Genomic DNA, 25,029 nt, shown 5'->3' with positions numbered 1-25,029 from the left:
GGTCCTGCCTGGAGGGCAGGGGGCTGGACTTGATGACCTCTTGAGGTCCCTTCCAGTCCTAGTATTCTATGATTCTGTGATTCATTAAGGATCAAAGCATAGAAGGAAAAACTGTATCGCGAAGACTCGGACAGTCTATTCTGAGTGGTATTGAATTCTGGCATCTAAGATGGCAGAGTTCCAGAGTGTCCCGCAACCTTTTTTTTTGACCCCAACATTACATCTCATTCAACTAATCAAATCAAACCAATGCTCTCAGCATCATGTCCCACTGCTGGCTAGTTATCTTATCCCTTTACAGTTCTTTGCTTCCCTCTCTGCTTTTACATGTTATCGAGCTGCTGGCCTTCTTCTCTGCTCTGCCAGCAGTGCCAGCTTTCAGTGCCCATTAGTGTAAAGGTGTTTGAGGGAATGATGATTTCTCCCACCTCCTCTTTTGCACATGCAAGGTGGTTCTTATAAAATTCCATAAAGCCCCTGCCTTTTCTTCCTTCATGTCCCTTTTTAAAACTGCAGTCAGGTGCACCAGTAGAGTTATAGACCATCTCTGTGACTTCGCTGCTCCCCATCCATCATAGCACCAAACTGCCTTTTTTCCACCTGCTGTCTCATTGTCTGCTTGCATTGCAAACTCTTTGGGGAAGTGGCTGTCTTTTTAATTTCACATATGCACAGCCGCGAACAAACCGAAGCCCCAAATTCCTTGCTGTAAGGGCTAGCACATGTAATCCTCAGAGTCACTAAGACCACATAATAGGGTGAGTGAAGTCTCTGCTCTACAGCCTTGGCTGGAAGGCGGCTGGCCTTTAGCTCACATGGTAGAGCACAGGGTTTTAGTCCCCTATGGGTGTAGGTTTAATCCCTCGTGCTGGCTGCCCAGGTTTGTTGGGGTCACAGTTATTGCTCTTCAGTCGCTCTGCTGTGCTAAATGTCAGAGCCCTCCCATCCAGAGCTTGGTACTGCACCCTTGAAGGGTTGAGTCATTCAGGCATTTCTCCTCCCACTGCTTTCATGCACACTAACAGGTTGTAGTAAAGAGATTGCATATCTCAAGGGGGGTGTGGGAAGGGAGGGTTTAATTTAAAAATGTTAAGTTTAGTGCCTCTTGGCTCTTGCTAGAGCTTCTACCATCCATCTCTTATGGGCTGCTGACTGTGCATATTTATGATTTCAATTATAGTTGAAACAAAACCCATGTTGCTGGGAAAATAAGTTAATTTTAATTTAAATTACCCACTTTATATACTTCACACACGTCTGTGTGACTGAACAGCTGGTGTTTACCAGGCTCTTCATTACTTTCCCATCCCATCTACGGGAAATGCTGATCAAAGGCTATCCTGTGCTTCTGAGGGCATATCTTTGCTATGGGCTGGATCAACGGGCTGCGACTGATCTAGTGGGGATCGATTTATCTCCTCAAGTATAGATGCAATAAATCGACCACTGAGCACTCAACTGTCAACTCAGATACTCCACTAAAACAAGAAAAATAAGCAGAACTGACAGCAGAGCATTTGTGAAGACACTGTTGTAAGCAGGCCTAAGTACGCCAACTCCAGATATGTCATTTATGCAACTGAAGTTGTGTATCTTAGATCGACAACCCACAGTAGCGTAGACAAAGCCTTGATAATGCTTGTTGAGCTTCTTACCCAGAGCCAGTCCGCCCTTCTGGTCTACCCAACAGCACAGCCAACCAGGAAAGAAACCCAAGCACAAGGTTTATGAGAAATGGAAAACTGTCTCTAGCTGTGAAACATGCGTGTCTGAGACCCTTTGGGTGGGGTGTAATGCTCCAGCAGAACCTCAGAGTTATGAACACCTTGGGAATGGAGGCTGTTCCTAGTTCTGAATAAATAGTTACGGGGGCTCTTTTGAATGTTTACAACTGCACTTTGGCTTAATACAGCTTTGAGATTTTCCTGTGCAGAAGAAAAATGCTGCTTTTTAACAATCTCAATTTAAGTGAAACAACCACAGAAACAATTTCCTTGACAAACCCTTTTTTCAGCTTTCCTTTTTTTCCCCTTCAGTCGTTTGCATTTAGCACAGTGCTGTAGTGGATTTGGAGTCTGTCTGCTTGTTTGTTTTTGACCCTTCTGCTGCTTGATTGTGCACTTCCAGTTCCAAATGAGGTGTGTGGTCCACCAGTCCATAATACTGGTGCTCATAACTCTGAGATTCTACTGTACAGCTCAAAGTTATCAGTTGTATTAGAAAATCCTTGTCCACAGACATAAATCCCAGTGTGCACTTTCCCTGTTTATTCCCATTCTATGAAGCTTTTTTACAGTCTCAAAATCCTCTGTGTTTCCAGACACCCCATATTTTTATCTAGTCACACCTCCTCTTAAAGATTTGGGGTGTCTTTGATATTGGGAGGGTGTTTCTCAGTGGTGGAGGGTAGAGTCTACAGTTATCTCCCAGGAGTGAGGCTGTGCGAATGGGAAGAGCCTCTGACTGTACTGTGTGCATCATTTTGTTCCAGGAACCAGGCTTCAGGCTGTGATGCTCTAGTGAGAGATTAACAGGTCCAGCACCCAGACTCACCCAGGCCCTTCCCTCTTCCAGGTTTCCATGTTCCTGACCTCCATGCCGAATGGACTCATTAGACAGCACAACTTCATTTTCAAAACCATGTAGTACAAATCCACATCTGTCCATGGGCCAGTACTTCACAGGGAACGAACACAAGTACTGATGCTGCAGGACAGTTGCTAGTATCTGTGCCGTGTTGGAGACATCATCCTTCATGAAAGCTGTAGCTCCCTTCTGCCTATCTCCAAGGAGCTGTCCTGCTGGAAAGCATGCACTTCAAGAGGAGTTTAAGAATAGCATGGTTGTTCTGACCAATATTCCTTGCTCACTGCCGGCTTGACTCAACTCTTGATGAAATAGATGGGAGAGCACTAAGCCAGACCCTTCACAGGGGCTCAGATGTCTCAGGTTTGTAAACTACTGCTCTCCAGTCCATGTCCACGCAGTGTGACTGCTTTCTGAGAGAGATGGTGCCAATTACAAAGCCACTGCACACAGCTGCACCTCAGGGGCTCTTTTTCTATGAGCAAAACCTTCTATCTGAACGCCCCAGGTGTGTGTGAAATCCGGATTCATTTCTAGATGCACTTGGGCCTGTCTGTTTTCTAGACACTAAATGTCTGGCTTGTGGAAAGCTGCAGTGAACCCAACTTTCAGCAAGGATTCCCAAGGACCAAAAAGCATCTTGAAGGCTGACCCTCATCATGCAGTGGTGCAATGCCTTGTCCACGGTAAATGGTCAATTGGGGGCCCAGAATTCAGCTCTCCTGATGTCCACCACACTGTGGCGTTGTGCTGATGACAGCACACAGAACGGGTGTGTGCTTTTCATTGTTACTGTTCTTGGGAAGCCATCTCACTCATCATTTCTATCTGGAACAACACAGATATTTTGGAGCATAAGCTTTCATGGGCAAAGACCTGCTTTATTTGCCCATGAAAGCTTATGCTCCAAAATATCTGTTAGTCTATAAGGTGCCACAAGACTTCATGTTGTTCTCGAAGCTACAGACTAACACAGCTACCTCTGAAATATTTCTTTCCGTATCGCTAAATAAGACTTCAGAGGGTTTTTCTTGTTTTGGTTTCTTTATTCCTTGGGATGCCATTTATGGGGCTCAGAAACACAAGACCTGGTCTCATGATGTCCACATCCAAGACCTGAAATCCCACCTCCCTTTCTTTCAGACTCATAAATGGCTCCTGAGGCATGAACAGAATCTGAACACAGGGTGCCTGCTTGTGCCCTCACGCGGGCGTAAATTGGGAGTGACTGCTAAAGTCAGTGGGGTGGAAACCATTACAAAGCCTGAACAAGTGAGAGCAGACTCAGCCTCAGCCACTAGAACTGCATGAGCTGGAGCCCGTGCTCATCCCTAGTAATTCCCGTAGTTGGGAGATTTCTACCACACTCTTTGGTAGGCACGGGGACTGGAGCTGTTGTTTTCAGATGTCAGAGGCAAGACTTACGCATCATTGCTGAAATGTGAATTGAATACTCTCCTCAGCAATGACCAAGTCCCAGTGGGATCCAGCATATAGAATCAGACAGTCGCGTGCTGCCCAGGGCAAGGATCACAGATTGGAGCAGCCTGATTTGATGGTTACCTATTGTGAGAAGAGACTCCATCCAAACTTCCTTCTACTTCTTTAGCCCTTTGGGTTAATGTTAGTGTTCATGAGAAAGAGGGATGGAGAACAGTGGCTGACACCAGGTGCAGGGGGCACAGATGCTTTCAATCATAGGGAGTAATGATGGAGAAAGACCTATCAGATCCCTTGGTCTGTCCTCTTGCCAAGGTAGGTTTTATCCCCCATAGTCCAGCCTACAGGCTCGGCTTCCTTGTCACAGCTCTGCCTATGTACCACACTCCTGCACTCCAGATGCTTCTGCTATATCGGGTCTGTGTGCACCCACTCCGATTCTGCCAATGCACCTGAATCTTGGTCTGTGGCAAGTTTTTCTTGTCCGTGCCTTGGTTTTCCCCCTCCCCCACGGACAGTGAGAGTTACAACCACAGATACCACAGCATGGGAGCCAGGCAATGCACCTTTCGAAGGAGGATTATTCCCAAGCAACTGCCCTGGGGACCAAAAACTGTGCAGTGTCCTCAGAGGGTTGGTGCTGCTCTGGGCATGAGGCTGGACTTGATGACCTCCTGAGGAGGATTCTAAGACAATAGATCTGGATTCTGTTCCTGATTCCTCCCCTAACTCTGTGTGCAGCATTGAGTATCTCACTCACCCTATTCTGCTGGGATTTCCTGTCCACTTTCTCCCAGTATCTGCCTCTTTGACGGACGGAATAGAGTCCCTCTGAGCTGGTATATGGACCAGTTGCACCTTCCAGTGCCGCAAAGCCACAAAGCATCGGTTTGCTTACTCTTTGCCCATGATAGGGTGATAATGGCTGGAGGAACGCCCTGTCCACACACTGCCTCCGGCACAGAGGCTACCACTGGTATGGTAGCAGGCAGGCACATTGTCTCCAGGGAATGACTGAACTCTCCAACTTTTATTTTATTTCCAAGCATTATTATCCCTGGCTATCATGACCTCACATCCTGCTAGGAAAGCTGCCGAGATTTGGCAGGAGAGTGGGGAAGGGAGCTGTGGCTACAGGAGCCATTCCCAAGAGAGTCTTTCACTTATTTATTTTTCCCAGGCAGAACAGAATCATTTGCTGTGATTTAAAGGGGCCATGTCAGGTTGCAAATAATGGGCCAGACAGTCAGGTGGAGCAAACTGGCATCTCTTCGTTGACTTCAGTGGTGCTACATTGATTCACAGCTGCTGCTGACCTGGCCAATTTTCTCACCTGTATTTGAGATTAGACCTAAGATAATTAACACCCAAAGGATTTTTTCCAGGGGAATTTACTTTGCACCAAGTATGAGATTTATTTAGTTTCCACAAGAATAAATGCAAACTTTGAGAGTGAAGCTGAAATCTCTGGGCTAGAACATCTGCCTGTGTCTCTGACAGAGTTTAGCGATAGGTTTGGGCACTACCACAGAACAATACTGATCAATAATAAAATATGCAAATCTAGCCAAGAATAAAATAAGGGGAAAACTCTCTCAGGTCACTTGTCTTAGCCCCACCATTTCACCCATAGCTGAGCTTCTCTCACATCCATTGTTGAACATGGTTAATACCAAAAGTGCAAAACCCTGATGCTGAAGCTGTGGGATGAGGGATTGTCTCTAAAGAAAGGAATAGCCCCATCTTAACAAAGTCCTGGCTGGGATGATTTAGTTGAGGTTGGTCCTGCTTTAGCCAGGGGGTTGGACTTGATGACCTCCTGAGGTCCCTTTCAGCCCTAGGATTGTAAGATTCTATGAATGGGGACAGCATTTGACATTTCTGCATATTGGATTTTTCTGTGTCCCTTGCTTTGGACCTAGAAGGACTGAGAAGCATGACAAAGAGCATCCTGGAAGACAAGGGCCTCTTTACAAATCTCTAGAAATACATGAGCAGCTTAACTCTCCCCCAACCCCAACCAGTTGCTAATACAGCCAGGCTTAAAGTGCATGCACGTTACATTACACTTACACTGCAAGGGTTGCTGTCAGTGTAAAAATGAAAGTCAGGCTTTTTAATTGCTTTCTCCAGGGTGCTCTAACCTCTGGCCAGCCCCAAGGCTGGGATACTGGCTCATCTTGAGCTCTCAGCCAGGGAGTTCTGCATTTCACACACCTTTCAGTTAGAAGATCTAAGAAGAATCTGATGAAGAACCAAAGCTAAAATCCAGCAACCATTGTACACCTCCTCAAGCCCTACATTTTCTGTGTAATGGGATGGGAAAGCTCTGGATCATCCTCTGTTGCCCAAACCATGTTAGAATTTCCTTGCTATGAACAGACACCTGGAAAAACAAAATAGTTTCCCTCCTCACCAGCCTCATGTGCCTTTGCAATGCACCTAAGGTATTTTTTTGGTATTGCCTGACTGAAGTAATACTAGTGCCTGGCTTGACATCCCAGGACACACCCTTCCCTTACCATATCCATCCTCTTAGTCCCTCAGGCCAACAAATCGAGGCAAAGCCCATGTCCCACTCAGTCAGTCTGAGACCAGGAAAGAAAAAACAAGCTTCGTAATACCTATATTTCACATAGCAAAAGAGGATGGAACACAACCTCAAGTACCCCACGAGGTTGCTGGGCCAGGCTAGACAAGCTCCACTGAAATCTGAGACTCCGTCTACACTTATTGGAGAAGATCAACCATTCTGGGTGGATCTTCCAGGGTGCTGTTTTGTGCATGTGTGAAATGAACCTCATGGTAGTAAGAAAGGTCAACTGGAGGAGCGTTCCCATTGACCTTTGGCTGTGAAGACAGGCGCAGAAGTCAATGGCTGCCAAGTCAATTTTTCCTACTCAACTGGAGTACCAAAAATCACGTAGCAGCTGTTGACCTTCAAGGTAAGTCTAGACGCAACCTGAGACTGGAACCAGAGCCAGATTAAGACGTGCTGAGGCACTAAACTATGTCGCGTTTAAGAGGCTCCATAGCATTACCAAAACTGTATGCGTTATTCTAACAGAGAGGACATATGAGAATGACAGAGTCTTTTTTTCCCTGTCTCCTTTACTTTTAATCAATTCTGTAAAACTTGAAATTTAGTCTATTTTGTTTTAGAGGACCCTCATAAACTGAGACCCTGACCTGTAGCTTACTTAGCTTGTGCATAAATGTCTCTGCTAGAGACTAAAAAGTAGTGAGAGGAAGAGCGCTGTCCGCTAAAGGCGTCTCTGAAAGCCTGCAGTCCTTTGGGTGGAATTAGAATTCACGCCCTTCCACCCCCAGCGATCCTGAGGGTGGGCCTGACAGGCCAGTGACCTTGTTGACTGCTCAAACTCAGAGAAACAAGAAACAAATAACCCACTGCCACATCACCAGATGCAACCCAGCTGTGGGGAATGAAGCTAGTGTCTGCAAAGAGCACTAGAGAAATAAACGTCCTTTAAGATTTATGAAGTAATAAAAACACTCTCAGCCATGTCCCTGATGAAGAGAGGGCTGGATATACAGGCCTCTAGTTGCCCAAAACATGGAGCGCTCTGCAGGTGTTCCTGAAGCACAGGGCTTCAGTTTCACTCTCCTCCCGGAGCAGTTCCCAGCTCTGTCCCAGTTAGAAATGAAAATCTTTGTTTTGAAACATGACTCAGAAGTGTTAAAGCAGGAAGCACTGTGTTTTATTGCCCTCCAATGGTGCAACATGGTACAGACAACAGCCAAGTCATCCATTGCCAGACCTTATGTGTCGGTTGCCTGGCATGCGCTTGGCGCTTGCCTGCCTGCTTGTCCCATGGCTGTCTTTCTACTTCTCCAGCACCCAGGGCAGGTCAGAGCCCTGTTCTACTGACCTAACACCATACGGAGGGACCGTTACTGCGGGCAGCCAGAGGTCCCCACAGAAATACTCCATCTCCCTCAGCTACCATCCTGGGACCTCGCCCAAGGGACTGGGTGCTCAGCACAATGCAGGCTGGTGTGAGAGGCTCTGCATGCACCCTGCCACCTCACAGCACACCCTCCTGCCTTCCCCAGCTTCCGCCTCTTCTGCAGTGGGCAGGGCCTGCACAGGACGGCTGTTAGCCACTCCTTTCTACAGGTCAGACCTGGGATTTGCCAGGAGACAGTCGCTTCCCCTCCCTGCTGGGCAGCATCAGTGGGGGCAGAACAGTGGCTGCCATGCTCCCCCCAACACACAATAATGCACACTCAATAGCTCTCCTGCTCCCCAGACACAGCCGGCTGCCTCCGTGCAGCTTGTGAAAGGAGCCCTGATGGGAGTCCTGGGAGCCCAGGGGCTATGGAAACGGGGGGGGAACTGTAGCATTCTGGAGACAGCAAGTGGGTTACATGCCCCTCCCTGTATTCTTTTCCCCTACTCCCTTGCACCATGGGCACTAGAAACGTGCTCACTTTCCTGGCCTCCCCCATCCGTATATAACACAGGCACAGGGGGATGACAAGAACTGACTGGTTCTTGAATCTCTCCCTGCAGCCCCTTTGTCAGCCCTTACCAGCCCTGGTAAGAGGAAGTGGATGAGTTGCTAAAGGTTAAGAAGCAGAGAGGTTTCTGCAATTTTCCTTTGCGATCTCCCAGGCGGACCAGGTGCTGGTATTTACAAAGCAGCAGCAGAAGGCTGGGCTGCAGATCACGGCCCGAGCAGAGACCGCACCTCCAGTGCTACCTCTGCCCCTTGTGCCACGCGACGTTCATTACTGCGCTGCAACGTCCAGGCCAAAATCTCCCTGTCCCTATGCAGAAGGGCTGAGGAGAGGGGGGAATGGGTAGACAAGACACACGTCCACTCCCTCGTCCCAGCAGGCACCTGAGCGAAGACAATCCGAGCGCAGCCCTTTAAGAGCGCGTCTGGGTTGCCGCCTGACATGCCAGTGCAGCACAGCCCTGAGGGGGCCAGGCCAGTGTGGCTGAGGGGGTGGCTCAGGTGCATCCTCCCTGCGCACCTGCAGGTGTGACCAGGGGTGAAAGCTGTTGCAGCTTTGGACAAAGCGACATTAAAGGCTGCTTAGCAATCGCCTCACCTGTGCAGCAGAAAGCCTCAGGGTGGTGCCTCCACATGGGCTCCTGGGCATTCATGCCGCAAAGCCAGAACCCTGCCCTACCCTTTGCTTGTGGCTTGAGAGAAGACAGCTCCTCCCTCCCACGTGGGAAACTGCCACCTGTACACCGTACCCACAGAGGTGCTGCAGTCACCCATGGAGCAAACATCTCACCTTTCTCTCAGTCGGAGGAGCTACGGGGGCTTGGTGTGAGGGACATTTTATGACTGACCTGCGGGCTTCAGGCATCCCGACAGCTCATCTGCCCTCCTCACAGGAGACGGCCCAAAGAAGAAAATACAGAAATAAATAACACAGTTGCTATTGGATGAGTTAAAATACCCTTGGAATTAGAGCCCAAGCTCTCACTGATGGCCACGAAGGCCCATTTGCTCAGCCCAAGTCTGTAGAGCGGCAGGTGGGAAGGGCCTATTCTCTGAGAGAAGCATCAGAGGGATGACCATGCCCAACCCTTTCCTACAGTCAGTTTCAGTGCCAGCCCCTCAGATCAGCGGCGTTCTTGGTGTGCCATCTAGTGGCCGCTTCTGTGACCTCCATCACAGCGGAACTTGGGTTGCATCCTAACTCAGGCTCACAACTGAGGTGCCCCTGAGCCTCCTGCACCAGGTAGAGCACACGCAGCAAGCTGGTTTGGAAGCAAGGTCTGGGCGCCGGTGGGGGTCTCCTGCTTTTGTGCTTTGCCATTGATTCTAACTGACCAGGCTGGGATGTTGAGTTCATCTTGTTTCCAGGGGTAGGTGGCTTGTCCCAAACAGCTGGTCTTTCTGACACATGAGGATAACCCAGCTCAGGAGGAGGCCGTCACACAGGGCTCTCCATTAACTGTTGGCTGTTGCTCTGATGGACCATGGCCTCCCTTCAGCAACAAGGTAGGAAGATAACTCGGTTCAGTTATTTCCTGTGTTGGAGTGTGTGGGTCCCATCAGTTGGCTTCTCAGATGACATGTCCTCCTTCACTCAGCCACCTGGCCCGATATGCAGTACACCAGTCCGGGCCCTTGTGCCATAGGGGTGCATTGTATATGACAGCCAGCTTGGCATGAATGGCACCTTGTAGCTTCTGGTCTCCCACCTCTGTGGCAGCAGCCAGGGCCAACAGGAAGTAGGCAGCGGCATCTTGTTCATCCTAACCATAAAGGACAAGGGAAAACACGAGTGACTGAGTTGAGATGAAGTGCCCAGAGGACAGAGCTGGAACTGAACCAATCCCAGCTCCTGGAATTCTGACCTTCCTGTTCTAGCAGCTGAATTCCAGGACAGGCAGAGAGCTTAATACTCCAGCGAGATCATTATGTTCAGCACACCACACCACAGTAAGATGCTTCTCGCCTTCAAAATCAACAAGCAGACCTGTGGCACCTTAGACACTAACAAATATATTAGGTCATGTGCTTTTGTGCATAAAACCCACTTCATCAGATGGGACGGAGTGGAACTCACAGAATCCAGGGTATACAGAACCTGTCATAAGTACGACTAATTGATGAAGCAAGTTAAGCAGGATGTGTCTCATTCATTGCATGTGATGTAGAAGTGCGACTATCAATGGTGGGAAACTTGACCGTGTAATGCATTAGCCGATTAATCTTTATGTAAGCCCAAGGCAAGCCTAGACAAAGTATGTCAACTGCAGATACACAATTCTAGCTGTGGCAATTGGGTAGTTAGATTTGATGTACCTGCACTCTGCTTACTTGGCCATCTTTACTGAAGAAGGTCTATGGGAGAGTTTCTCCCATTGACGTTCCCTTACTCCTCACATCTCACAAGGAGTACAGGGTTTGACTGCGACCCCTGAGAAGACGCATGACACTGAACCCCGGAAGATCAACCCTGAGTAGATCAACTGTCCAGGCTAGTGTAGGTATGAGATTTCATAATTTTCCCCTGACTGTGGCTCTGCAGAGCTGCTTCAAGGGGAAATGCCGACCCCACAGCAGCCCATTCATGCCTGTAAGCAGCCGCAATGCTGCTTCCCAGCCCGAATGAGCTGGCGGGGAGCCTGCCCCCACACCCTGCTATGGCAAGGGGAAGGGAGGGAGGTCAGGAGCCTGTTGGAGCTGGGACACAGTTTAAATACCAAGTCCTGCCACCAGTGAGCTAGTGGGGAGGGGAGGTGCTTTCAGTAGTTACTCATTTACTCAACATCCCTAGCATGACGGTTAGCAAATTTTGAAAATCTGCTGTGCTCACTGTCCAAGGCGGTGCATTCTATGGTGGATGTGAAACATTAACTCTTTTGAGCCTTATTTAGCTTGTTGTATGCACTGGTATGCTGCAAACCTCTTTAGTGAGACTGTAACCGTAGTAAATGTAAGTCAACGTGACGTTTATGAGTAATCGATTCAGCTGACAAAAATGGGTGCCAAGGAATTGTTTTTCTCACCGAAGTGTACCATGTTACTGACAAGGTTGGCAATCATTGCTCTAAGGTGCCACAGGACTTTGTGGTTTTTTCTGAAGTTACAGACTAACATGGTGACTCCCCTAAGACTTCTCACCTTCAGTTTGTGCTGGGTCATATTGCCAAGGCGGCAATAAACCTTGGAATAGTACAAAGCCTCTTCTGCACACTGCAGCATAGGAGAGCACAGGGCAAGTGTCTTCAGATAGCAGTCCTCAGCCATCTCGTACATCTGCAGGGAGTAGTACACTGTAGCCAGGCGATGAAATGCAACCACCTCTTGCAGCTGATCTCCTGGAAAAAGATATAATGATAACTGCAGCTGTCTATAAACCATTCCCATTCCTGCTCAACTGAGAGTGGGGCCCAGGAATCCTGAGGAATTCCAGAATGGGTGTGCTTCAGTTAGAGTAAGCGTGGGCATTTGGGAAGAAGAGACTGGTTGAGAATGGACATGAAGATAGCTCAGTAGGGACATGGCCATCAATAGGGATCATAGTCACCTGGCGTGCAGGTTAACAGGGGATGAATGCCTGTGTGCATGTAATTCATTATATAATTCTTGGGTATGCCAGGCTTGCAGGGGATGTTTCAAAAGAGGCTACAGCTCAGAAGTGTACATTGGCATGCATAATTCTTGCCCAGTTAAACTACTTCTCGGTGGGGTGGGGAGGAGTTACACTGGGGAAAGAAGAACCACGATTGTGGGCAGTCACCACATTACACCCACCCAGACTTTCTCAGGCTCTAGCAAGCCAACAAACTTCCCATCAGACTCAGATCTCCTTCACAGGAGAGTCGGGCATTCCCATGAGACCATCAGCTGGGGCCACACCCATGTGCTTAAAGCAGACTTTACCCTGAGACAGTGAAAGACAACCTATAACTTTCATTAAACCAGGAACAACTTACCTCTCAGACTGATACAGCCGCTCCCACCTACTCACTTGCACATGGGGACAGGCTATGCCTGATGCCTGGGGACGGAACCACTCACCTACGCTGCTGCTGAGCCTAGCTGCCAGTGTGGCAAATTCCAAGGCCTTCTCGTAGCATCGCAGCCCAATGTGCAGCTCTGCCAGTTTATTGAACAGTCGCAGTTCTGACAAGGTGTCCTTCAATTTCCTGGCCAAAGGCACGGCACCTCCCTGGGAACAGAGGAAACAGTAGCCCATAGCCATCTCAGAGAGGTCCATCTGAAACCCTGCACTGCACAGAATAGCCCTGAGGTGCCAACTACAGGGGAAGAACGGTGCAGGGGCCTGGGCTTATGCCTGGGACTATAGAAAGCCAGGTTCACTTTCCTGCTCTGCCATAGAGTCCCTGTGTGACCTGGGCAAGTAACTTCATCTCTCTGGGCCCCAGCCCTTATGAACAGTTAATAATCCTGCTCCATCTCTCCAAAGAAAACTCTTGTAGATGCTAATACCAGGAGCTGGGTAAGTGCCATAGATAGCTTCTGCTGTCAGCCCACTACGCTTGGCACAGTCTCCTGGTGCTGTCTGCCCCGCCATGAACCATCCCTACAGCCTCAGTGCTTTCCAGCAGCCCATACACTGCCAGCCTCAGAACTCAGCTCTCTTGCTTACACCATCTTTGGGCTCTCTTGCAACCCCTGGGGAACCTTGTCCCCTCTCGCAGCTGAGTTCTCACTGGGGCACAACTATTAGTGGACGGGTTTGCACTTCAGAGCCAGGTTACCTTAGCCATGCCCCATGGAGTGCCATGCTCCTCCTGGCTCTCTCATGCTCAGACATATTCCTGCACCTCTATTGCCTTTTCTGAATGACTTCCCAAAGCATGCTGCTCCACCGGAGCTCTTGCTTGGGTCATTTGCCAATGCTTTGCCAGATAGGTACCCTGTAATATTCCACCGCTTGGTGCCTGTTTCGTTTGCCATTGAAAAAGATATCTCCCACCTCTTCGTACAGGTCCATGGCCAAGGAGAGCTCCCCTGGTTTCAGTGCAGTCTGTATGGCTGCCTAGAAGGAGAAGAACACAGGATGAGCGCCTGAAAGAGGAAGCCCTGGACACAATGGGTGATTTGTACTGTAACAAGAGGTGTAAGTGCAAGCCTTCTAAGCTGAGTGCATGCCTCATTTGCATTCTCAGTTGCAGTAGCTTTGCCTGCAAATGAGCAATTAGGAAACCAACAGATTGGTCCTTTGCATGTGGATGCACAGTTACTGCTACGCATGCACAGCTGTGGTAATTACATTTGTAAGTTACATGCCCTCAGTTTTGACATTCAGACCAGAACATGGATTTCGTGCAGGTGTGATGTGCCAGGCTGACATTGGGAGAAACCAAAGACATCTGAATAGTATTTGTAGGAAGCAGAAATGTGTAAGTTTCCCCTACCCACACACCCCAGCCCTGTCACCAAGCGTCAGTCATGACTTGGTGGGACCTCCTCAAAATCTACAGAGGGGAAAGACCAGCTGAGCCAACTTTATTGGTGGACAGAGGGCGTGTAGCTACAATGACATCAGTGGGCAATCCTCAATTGTCTCAATGATGAATTTGGCCATCTCCCAGCCAGTGCAAGATTGTTCCTTATTTTATGTTTAATATCATAAATAATCTTCCCTCCTACTGGTAGACCTGCACAGTAGGAGATTGCTGCCTGATATTCAGCCTGTGCTTCCCCTTTCCTCATGGGAGGTCACCTTCCACTGCTCATTAAATCCATGGCCTGCCAGCTGAACCTGCCAGCCAGGGTGTTAGTTATTTCCCTTGATGATGGTGCCATCAATTTGCCTGCTGTGAACACTTGACCATCAGGAAGCAGGCAGAGGCCACCCATTCATTGCACATAGGTCATGATACTGACAACTTCCAGCCACTACTGTCTAGGTGTAGATTCATGCCAATGAATGAAAAAGTGAATGTTTCTTGCCTCTGCAACTAGCACTAAGTCCCCGGCCAAGCTAGTCCCGCCAGTTTAAAGGGTTTTGATGCTGTAAAATTAGGGACAGAACAGCTATTCAATCTGCATGTAGGTCCTTGCTTAACTACATACCCTAACTGCAGATGGCACCATTAGCAACCCAGACTAACTTTCTGTGCCAATTAATCTGGGGCTGGTGGGAAAAGCACCCTGATTCCTGTAGTGAATGTTTCCCCCAGAGATTAAGGTCTGGCTTTTCCCTTTATTGTTCAAATACCAGAATCATAGAAATTAGAGATGGACAAAACCTACTAGATCGCACAGTCCTCTCAGCTGGCAAAATCAGGTTATTCCCTATTCTGTGTGGTTTAATGATTTGCCCTGCCTGTTCTTAGTCCTCAGCAATGGGGCTCCCACCACATCACATCAGATGTTGCTCTTTAGACTATGTCACTTTCAAGAGGCTCTGGTACCTAACCCCTGACAACCCCTCTGAAAATCCCAGTTCCTGCATCCCATGGTGAATTCAATGCCTGTCGTGCAGGTTGTCGCTAAACCCCAGTGAGTGGAGGGACTGCCTGTGTGTGTAACACCTGCTGTTCCACACAGTCCAGTGGGGTCACTTCTCTCTCCCTTGATGGCTTGCCAGTTAACAGTGAGGGGACTCTCTGCACAGTTGTGATCTTTCCAAAGACACTCCTGGGAAACAAGTTGCTGGATGATCAGTAGTGATCACCTCCCCCTACCTGGAAGTACATTTCCACCAGTTCATCTTCTTGCATGAGGTAATACAGCCTCCCAGCCTGCAGCCAGGCCTGTGCTGCTTTGGCCGTCTCCCCGAAGTCAATAAAGATCCTCAGGCTCTGTTTGGTGCAGTCCAGGGACTGTCTCAGGGAGCTGTGGAGTTAAGAAGTGAGATGCAGCTACAGAGAAATTGTAAAGATGCAGCTCAGCAAAGCACCCTGTGCTCCTTGCCCCTTTGGCATGGCCCCGGGTGGGCCGCCTTCCTTTTGGCTCCCTTGCACCAGCCCAAAGGTTGCTCCTGTGCAGCACATCGCTGCTGTGGGCAGTGGCATGGGCCAGCTGAACAAGTTCTCACATCAGCCCTGCAGTCAGTAACATTTGGTTCCCCAAACACCTCTCTCTCATTCACTCCAGCTAACGAGGAACTTCCACTAGCAGGTGAATCATGGCCCAGCTCCTCTTTCCAGGCCACTCGCAAGTACGCTGTCAGGGACTGGAGTGTGTTGTGTTTCATTCATTCTCCCTACAGATGTACCAGCACAGTATGGTGGCTCTGCCTGTTTGTTCACCTTGGGGCTCCCAGATTCCAGCTGTCTTTTTACCTCTGGGAGGCAACAGGTCACAGAGCAGGTGTGTGCCTCGCCCCTATCTTCCCTCTGAGCTCACTGTGGCCTCTCTTGGGCTGGTGCAGTCAGCCTCTTGCACTCCTACACATACCTCCTAGGACTGGAAGGGACCTCGGCAGATCATCTAGTCCAGTTCCCTGCCCTTTCGGCAGGACCAAGTACTATCCCCGACATCCATTAGCCCTCAAACCCTAAATGGCTTCCTCAACAATTGAGCTCACAACCCTGGGTTTAGCAGGCCAACACGCAAAGCACTGAGCTATCCCCCACTCCCGCATCGTGGAGTATAGGCCACGGACAATCATTCACCACCGTCCCCTGTCCTGGGTGGACTTTTCCAGTTCTGACCGGATGTATCCTGCATTTTCAGTGCCTGCTTTCAGGTCTCACTTCACCTCAAATTACTGCCTGGATACTTAATACCTTTATAAAACTAAATACCGCAGTTTCCTGTCAAACCCTGTGAAACTCTCTGTTCTCTCTGACCTAATCAAATCTGTTACCTGTGTCTGTTCAAAAAGAAAGTTAAGAGCTGGCCTGATCACAGAGATAAGTAAGTACCTTTGTGGGGAGAAAACAGCGGCTGTTAGAGGGCTTTATAAACAGAGTGGATTAAACAAGAACCAATGTCTGGAAGCTGAGATCGAACAAATTCAAATTAGAAATAAAGTGCCCATTTTGTACAGTGAGGATGATTCACTGTTGGAACAAACTACTCAGGGAAGTGGTGGATTCTCCATCTCCTGATGTCTTCATTGACTCAGGAGAGACAGTCAAAGTGGCTCAGGCCTGGCTGCAGGCTGGGAGTCTCCATCTTTCTGGGAACTCTGTTTTAACCAACGCCAAGTAATAGGTGAAGTCCAGGGGTAAGAACTTAGCAGGGGTTGTGGTGGGTTCTCCATCAGTAGCAATTTTTAAAATTAAAATTGGATGTTTCTCCTAAGAAATACAGTAAACTTTTTCATATCTGGCAGGCTTGGGACTGGGAGGTTGCCGGATATTCAAATATTCTGGATAATACAGCACTATACCTAGCAATGCCTAACACTAAAGAAAAACTAGATTAGATATTAAGAAACAAAAAAAATGCATGCAGAATACTTAATTTACCAACAGCAGTAGTATTGTACACTGTAAACTTATACTGTATTTATTTGTATTTACTTTCACTACACTGTACTTATGGAAAACGTAACTAAAATTCACTTATGGCTAAAATGCTGGGTATTGGGGCGTTCCAGATGACACAATGCTGGATATGAATGAGTTTACTGTATGGTTCTGTTCATCAGGAATGATGGGGGAGTAGAGGAGGGTTCCCTGGACTGTGTTATATAGGAGGTCAGATCACGAGGGGCCTTGGAATCTATTAATCTTTGCACAGAGGGGCATCGACAGCCAGGCAGGTGCTTCTGCCTAGAATTTTTACCCTCCGTTGATCTGATAGAGCTCTGAGCCTATTGATCTCTGTGCAGAGAGTTGGAGGCTGAGTTTTAGGGACAGCAACCAAGTCCTAAAAAAAGAAGCGCAGAAACATACTCCCACTACTGCCATGGGAGGCTTCAAAAGAGCTGGGTCCTCAAAGGAAAAAAACACCAGTGCCGAACAGCATTTCAGAGTGTCCAGCACAATTCAGTCCCCGGTTAGGGGCCCCATTTGGGTTGACACTGAGCCAAACTGCTCCCTAGTATGACTGCACTGGAGTCAGAAGAGTTACAGAAGGAAGGATCTGACCCAATGATGATGCAGGTGGTTATTAGTCACCTGTTTTTAACAAGTATTTTGTCAAGAGGTTGTGATAGGAGCATCTTATGCAACAAGTAAAGCTTGGTACATTTTCTCTCTGTATCCTGTGTACCAGGTCACCACAAGGCTGCCAGCTCGTACAGCCTCAGGTGGTATGCAAGAGATAAGGCACTCGGACACTGTGAGAAATCCCATGTAGCTCAAACACCAGGAACCGCGCGACTTGTTTTAAATTCTTTCACACAGTGGCCACCATTAAAATTGCAACATTTGCCAAGTAATCCTATGCTTGTATCAATAGTTACAGCATCACATACGGGCAGAAATGGAGTAGTAACATCTGAGAGATGTTGTCTTTTCAGTGACTTCTGCTGAGCAAATGTGAGATACGCAAAGTGCCATCACACACACATAATCTCTCCTTCTTCATGGACCACTGGAGATCAGTGCCTGTACATCTGAAAGGAAACTTTGGTCTTAAGCTCAAACTCCCAAACAGCAGCCTCTGCAATGAGTATGGCCATGGGAACGACTTACTGAGGTTTGTTTAGCGTCTGGTAGAGCTGGCTGAGGATCTGCAGAACTTTCCCTTCCATCTCTCTGTCCCGGAGCTGCTGTGCCAGAGATACCCAGTGCTCATGGTAGGTAATGCAGGCCTCAGGGTTGGAGGACACTTTGCTGTAGAAATGGCAGAGGGACTCAGTGATATGAAGCTGACCTGTATGATATGGGGAAGGGCGTATGATTAAACAGGATGTATTAGCGCTCAAAGAAGATACAGCAGAGAGATAAGTACCATCCCTTCATACCCTCCTCCCCCAACAACCCCTAACTAATATACTCACTCTTCACACTGTGTGATTTCATGGCAACCACCAGGGCCAGCTCATAGCAGAGTTTGCCGTCTTCTGTCCTTTGCCTCCTCACCATGGTCTGCGCCAGCCACAGCAGGACCTGCGCCAGCTCTATTTCTGAGTCTTCAATCCCCTGGAGTTCAGCGTAGAGTTGAACTGACTGGAGGAAGTAGCTCTCCGCCAGCTGAGTTGCTCTGCACGAGAGCGCCAGGTGACCAAAGTTGGCCAGGGCAATTGCTTGGTTCCGCCTGTTGCCAGTCTCCTTGGCTTTGTTTAGGGCCCAGAGGTAATTCTCTGCTGCTTTCTTCACCTGTCCCTCTTCTTTGAGGGCCATGGCCAGGAGGTTGTGAACTGCCCCATTCTGAGTGACGCTGTCTGTCTCCTGCAAAGAATGCAGGAGTTGCAGCAAGATATCCTGAGCCTTCGCAGGCTGGCAGGCCAGGACATATGTCCAAGCCAGGGAGAGGGAAGATTCGAAGGCCTCCTCCTCACTCATCAGCCTGCCAAGGGCTACGGCTCTGGCTGAGTAATCAAGTGCTCCATCTACCATGCCATGCTGGAGGTACATTTTGGACAACACAGTGCACAATGTCCTCTGAGTTGCCACTGCTCCGCTCTCGTGGGCAAAGGCCAATGCATGCTTGAGATAGGGGCAAGCGATAGCTGGGATGCTGCTCCTACCCAGCTGGCTTTCCAGGAGTTTGGAGGTATTTTGGAGGACAAAGCCAGCTCTCCATATGGGCGTCAGTGCCCCCTTAATGCCCCTGGGAATAAACATCCTGGTGGAAGCCAACGCCATGTGTGGTAAGTACTTCTTGTCATAGAGATAGCTCAGGATAGGGGTGGTGTCCAAAGGTGAGGCACTGGAGTCCTGGCTGGAGATGCAGGTAGAAAGGAACTGAAGGTGCTCCACAAAGGGCAGGACCTCATCATACTTTCTCAACTGCAGGAAGAGCTTGACAACAAGAAAGCAGGCCCGGGCTTCCAGGGGAGCATTGCCCACAGCAATGGCTTCCCTCAGGAGGTACATCACAAGCTCCAACTCATTCTCAGAGCTGAAGCAGTGTCCAGGCAAGCCAGTCAGCAGAGCCACAGCTTTCCCCAGCATGGAGGAGAATTTGTGCCTCATCTTCTGCTTCAGATAGATGGCAGCAAGGTTCACATACAGCGCAGCCAGGAGTGGCAGGTCATCAAAGCCTTTGTCCATGATGCTCATGGCTTCTTCAAAATAGACGCGGGCCTGGGAGAACTTGACCCTTTTGATGCACAGCCTGCCCAGCAGGAAACAGAGTCTGATGTGAGCCCAGCTGAGGTGAGTCCTCTTGGCCCAGTTTCTGGAGGCCTCGAGGTACAAGACCAGTTTGTCCTCATCAGGGAAGCCATAAGAAGTGGAATGGAGGAAGGAAAAGGAGAGGTCATAGAGGCTTTGGAAATGGGCCATGTAGCACCCTTGGTTAAGGAAGGTCAGTATGGGATTAAAGACTCCAAAGTCTTCCATGCTCCCAGCATTCAAGTCAATAAAGAACTTGGGATCATCGAGGTCATCTGGCTCTTGCTGGAGAAATTCTTCCAGGGCAGCGGAGGGTGCTTCACCCTCTGGGCTAGACTGCTCTGAGTCACTGGGCGTGGACAGGCCATTTGCAGCAGCTTCCCCCCATATCTTGAGCAGCTGGGCATCCTTACACCCCTGGAGAACAGCCTCTGAAAGGGACAGGTAAACCACACAGAAATGTTTCCCTCACCTTGAGATTCCTTTTCCAAATCCAGAGGCATAGAACACATCTCCTTATTCACACCTACTCACCCGATGGCCCTCCTGGCAGCATGGCTGGAGGTTTGCAACCAGCTACGTGACCAACAGAAATAAAACATAGTCAGTGCTAGCAGCCTGAGGCAAGAGCTGTAACTGCAAAACATATCCCGGAAGAGTTCTGGTGCCCTCCCCCAGGATGCTGAATCTGGTGAAACTATGATGTTCTGACATAATGGAGTGGATTTATTTCTAGCTCCAAACTCAATATTCAGCTAGAATTTCCATTCCCTGCTCCCAGCTTCAAGGGCTGGGATCAAGGCAAGGACATAGATAAATAGTTTCCAAGGGCTGAACAGCAACAGAATTTCACTGGGTATTGGTAACGTCTCTAACACAAGTCTTCTTCTGTAGTGTAAGAGTTTATCAATACCATTTCTCACTGACAATGAGGCACTCCAGGGAGCTAATTGCTAGTGGGGAGGGAAGGGGTTAATTTTCTGGGGGTCAACCCTGTCATCACTCTCAGTAAACATGAAACCCCCTCGCTCCTAGAGGCTTACTAGGAGAGAACATACGCGCTGCCTCTCACACTCCTTTTCACCTACTCTGGATCTGGCAGGTCCTTCATTTAAGGGCAATTGCCTAGTGTATGCAGAAAGTGTCCTTTAAAGCACAAAGTTAGAAGGCAAGAGAATTTATAATGCTGCAGCTCTCTTGCCTCCCATCTGAAGTGCATTGCAGACATTAATGGTTTAAGTCCCACAACCTGCAGTAGAGGTAGCTAAATATTCTTATCCCCATTTTTCAGATGGGAGAACTGAGGCTGTGAAGTCAGGTGTTCTGTCAAGAGATCACCTAACAAGCACTGGGAAGAGAACTTGGGAACTCTGGATCCTCCCACACCTAGTAAGCAAATACAACTGCCAACAAGCAGACTCAAATCTGCGACCTCTGGAGCTTAGTGAAGCAATCGCTACAGTTGGAGCTAATGGCCAGTTGCTCCCCAACCAAGGCAGAATGAGTTTCCTCTCCGTTCTCTTTGTAAGTGCTCAAGGTGACACTGTATGGGACACTGACCCACACATAGTAGGCAGGTGGATTCCACAAACATCACTCCCTTTCACTTTAACCGTTTAGCCATCCGAGAATCCCAGAAGCCCAGCACCAGGCCAGAAATGCTGGGTTAGGGGGCATCATGCTTCCCACTTGACAGGAAAACCCTCTGCATTCTTTTCGCCTCTCGGCATCTAGTCCTTTTGAAAGAGATTCACTAATTCATCCACTCCCATCTCTTGAAGGAGCTGCCTCTGCCAAGAGCCCAGGGGGCTGCCTCAGACCACGAGAAGGCCATTTACTACAGGCTGGGGACTGGGTGCAGAATTAGCACCTACAGGCAGATTACCCAAGACTGGGACCAGTTAGTGCAGCCACCTCTACCGGTGAATTACAGCTTAGCACCAGAACGACCTCGCTGGAACCAGTCTGGATTCAGGTGGAGCGAAGCATTCTCTCAGCTGCAGGTTGTGGCAGCGAGGCCCAGTGCTCTGTGGGCAGGTGGGTCTCTATGAAGAGCTCCCTACAGCCCTAAGACCTATCACCGACATGGCCCTGCCTCCCTGCTCTCAGCAGCTCATTCCCCCTTTGAATGCGTGAATGTGGGTAAGGCCAGGAGCTTGCCAGAGACTGTGAGGAGAGCCAGGGCTGCAGGGCCAGGTGCTGTGCATGTGAGGAGCCTGGCACTCACCAAGCTTGTACACAGAGCTGATGTCTGTGCGGACCAGGTCCTCCAGGAGTCTGGTGCAGTGCTGCTCGCTGCCGTTGCATGGAAGGAGGAGAAGGGAGGATTTCTCATCTTCACTTAGAAACACGGAACACTTTCCCCTGTGTTTGGGGCACAAACCAGGGGGAATCAGCTGACGTGGCTCTCCCATGCACCCATGGCCCATCTCCCCCTCTCCCACCACAGCTCTGCCATGGGGCCCAGATGGGGCTCTCACCTCCCTCCCGCACCAGCTCTGGCATGGCTGGATACAGGGACCCAGCTCCCTTCCCCCATCAGAAAGGCAACAGGGCTCTCAGCCTGGCTGGCTTCCCACACCCCCACTGTCACTGGGCGTCCCTAGGAAAACCCTGCCTGTGGAGCTCTGTCGTGGAGCTGAGACCGCCCATCTCCATCAGTGCTCCACCATGGGGAGCCTTGGCCCTGAGCATCCTGGGGAGCAGGCCCAATTCTTGAGAATCCCACCTTCATGCACCCAGGGTGAAGGCCAGGCTCTGCAAGAGCAGCTGGAGTGGAGATGGGGACTCCCAGTCTGGCTATGCAGCGGGACTGGGCCCCAGAAGGAAATAGGCTCCCTTTCCACTGCCCACCCCCAAGAAAGCTGTGCTGGGGGTGCATTGGCAGGCTCCACCCCCACCCCCAACACAGACCTGGGGGTCAGGTGCTAAAAGCCTTCAAGCAAAAAAGAGGCACTTTGTAAGAATGTGTCCAGCTCTCACCCGCTGTGTGTGAGAGCAGGAGCCCAGGGAAGGATCTGATTTTTAATAGGAGTGTGGCCCTCTGCAGGGGAAGGAAAATCTGCCCGAGCAAGATGAAAGCCTCCGCAGAACAGACACCATTAGCTGGCCCAGAAGGTATTCGTGCACTGGAGGTAGCGGAATAACTTCTGGTTCAGGCAGATCTACCTGCATGAGCCGTGACACAGCCAACGTGGTAGAAATAGCAGTAGAGCTGCGGCGGCAAGGGTTTGCTGCCTACGCATGTACCACAATGACCCCCCCGCCCTGCCGCATGCTGAACACACCTGCAGAAGGCCAAGGCTTTGTCTGTGCATTTTACTTTTCTCATGCATGGGGCACCACAGTCTAGGGGCATGAGGCACAGGCCTATTTTGACTTCTATATTAGGTGAGGTAGATGCAGTCAGGCCAATGGAGCCACATGTGAAGGACAAATTCCATACCTGTTCAAGGCGTGGGTGGGGAGGGGAGGGGAAAGAAGGACCTTCTTCATCCTCTCCCCAAGCTACACTCCTGAAACGAAGCACACCTTGTAACACTTTTGTGTCTGCTTTTAATAATAGGCTTTATTATTATTATTGTTGTTGTTGTTATTATTTGCCTCTGGGAGCCACTTCCAGAGTAGAAAAATGATCTGGCTTCCTCACAGTACAGAACTTCCACAAACTAAGCAATGAAAGCCCCAGGGAGACAAGATCCTGAGTTATTCTAGCCCCAGAAATGGCTGCCTGAGGCATTGGAAAGCCTATGAAAAACAGTCTCAAATACTAATTCAATGAACCTGCAGACCCAGTGGAGTTCTCTCTAGTTAGGCCCTGTGTCCGCCATTAGCCAACAGAGGCCACTATTGAGGGCTGTACGGGGGGAGGGAGTTGCCTCATCTGGTGGCTCTTGCCTATGCCTTGTGATGGCATAGAAGTGGGTTTTAATGTCATTCATTATGGAGTTGGGTCAAAGTAGCTGCATCGTCCTGAAGGCTGGGCCAAGAAGAAGGCTGGAGGAAAGTACTCTCTCGAGCAATCTCTTCTGCCTCCTTCAGGGCTCATTGTACCTCTCCTTAAAAGGAAACCTGCACCCTCCTCGACAAAGCTGTGTGGCCAACTGGTACTAAAAGAGTGGAGAGGAGCCAATTATTGTGTGACACGCATTTTGAGAAGCAGCAGCACACAAGTGCAACTCTACCACAAGCCATCACCTAGAACAGCACTGTTCTTAGCAGGAATGAACACCTAGGCTGAGAACTCCCTGAGACAAGGGGAAAGTGACAGCTAATGTACCTGGCTACATTTCAAGTGGCCAAAGTGGGATGCAGCGCCCCTCAGGTTTGGTCTGTCTGCCTCTCTGCAGGTGGAGGGGAGCTGGACAGTCCGGAGACCCAATCCCACTCAGTTTGGGACCCTCTCAAACAGAGCTGTATGGTCCTTTTCACTGCCCCACCTAGGGCAGTCCTGAGTGTGAGCAACATTCACTTCAACTGGGGTCAGAGCTTGGGGATCAACGTGTAACCCACACTGGTGAGGAGATCTGAGTTAAGTCTGTTCTAAGTAGAGACTCCTTCAGTCTGTTTATTGTTTGGAGGGAGCATCTGGTTTCTGAGCACACCTGGGATGGAATCTAGACAGAGCCCTTGCCAGGAAACTGCGATTTCTGCACATACCTGGAAGTCAGCCCTTTCCTCTCTCCCTCCCCAGGAGTTTGTCTGGAATGTAGCAAGGTACTTACAGAGGTTCACAAGTCTCTGCTACTATATGTTTGGTCTGGACAAAACCAACAGTCCCGTTGCTTGTAGATTTCCCCACAAACCACTGCAGTCCTGGTATAAGAAAACCAACAATCTCTATACTGTCTCCCTTGGAGAAACTCAGTTCATCCCATCCTTTCCCTCTGTGATCCTCTGTGGCTGTGCACCTCCCCCGGCCTGAGAAACAAAGGAAAACAACCTGATGTCAGTGGCTTGCCCAAATGCTGAGGATTTTTAGACCTTCCCTAGCTGCACGTGGGGTGGTCAATAAAGGAGCCTGCTTATGCAGCAGATGAAAATCGGATGCCATTGCCCCTGATTGATCTGCTCCTCTTTGTGGTTTCTGTGAAGATTCTTGTATTGTCCTTAGGAGAGTGGAATAAGAAGCAAAAGCAGATCAGACACCTGATGGATAGAGACCAAGAGCTCTGCAAATAACCCTGATAATAAAGATGGGTGGGGAAAATTAACTGCATCGTTCTCTGCAGAAGACTCACAATAGAAGTTACTCTGGATTGAACAAGCAGTTCTGTGGCACCTTGGGGACTAACAAACGTATTGGGTCATGAGCTTTCATAGGGAAGAGGGTTTTACCCACAAAAGCTCAT

The 25,029-nt window shown here is 49.3% G+C and overlaps 1 protein-coding gene across 6 annotated transcripts in view; it reads right to left on the bottom strand.

Annotated features, from left to right (window-relative positions):
• Positions 1-4,916: 4,916 nt before the first annotated feature.
• Positions 4,917-25,029, bottom strand: part of SH3TC2 (SH3 domain and tetratricopeptide repeats 2) — a 31,621-nt gene continuing 11,508 nt past the window's right edge. For 5 of the 6 annotated variants that reach the window (XM_075009411.1, XM_075009413.1, XM_075009408.1 and 2 more), the window contains 10 exons: positions 24,403-24,598; positions 21,906-22,042; positions 20,213-20,254; positions 18,400-20,109; positions 18,092-18,272; positions 15,185-15,335; positions 13,408-13,530; positions 12,546-12,696; positions 11,646-11,842; positions 4,917-10,270 (listed from right to left, as the gene is read on the bottom strand). In XM_075009411.1, coding sequence (XP_074865512.1) covers positions 10,079-10,270; positions 11,646-11,842; positions 12,546-12,696; positions 13,408-13,530; positions 15,185-15,335; positions 18,092-18,272; positions 18,400-20,109; positions 20,213-20,254; positions 21,906-22,042; positions 24,403-24,598 — 3,080 coding nt within the window. In that variant the 3' untranslated portion in view covers positions 4,917-10,078. The remainder of the gene's footprint in view (positions 10,271-11,645; positions 11,843-12,545; positions 12,697-13,407; positions 13,531-15,184; positions 15,336-18,091; positions 18,273-18,399; positions 20,110-20,212; positions 20,255-21,905; positions 22,043-24,402; positions 24,599-25,029) is intronic. The other variant, XM_075009410.1, reaches the window with a different exon arrangement.

Source organism: Carettochelys insculpta, chromosome 15 (assembly GCF_033958435.1).
Source record: "Carettochelys insculpta isolate YL-2023 chromosome 15, ASM3395843v1, whole genome shotgun sequence".
Classification (NCBI taxonomy): domain Eukaryota; kingdom Metazoa; phylum Chordata; order Testudines; family Carettochelyidae; genus Carettochelys; species Carettochelys insculpta.
The sequence above is the reverse complement of the archived record's forward strand: the minus strand, read 5'-3'. Positions and strand labels throughout refer to the sequence as shown.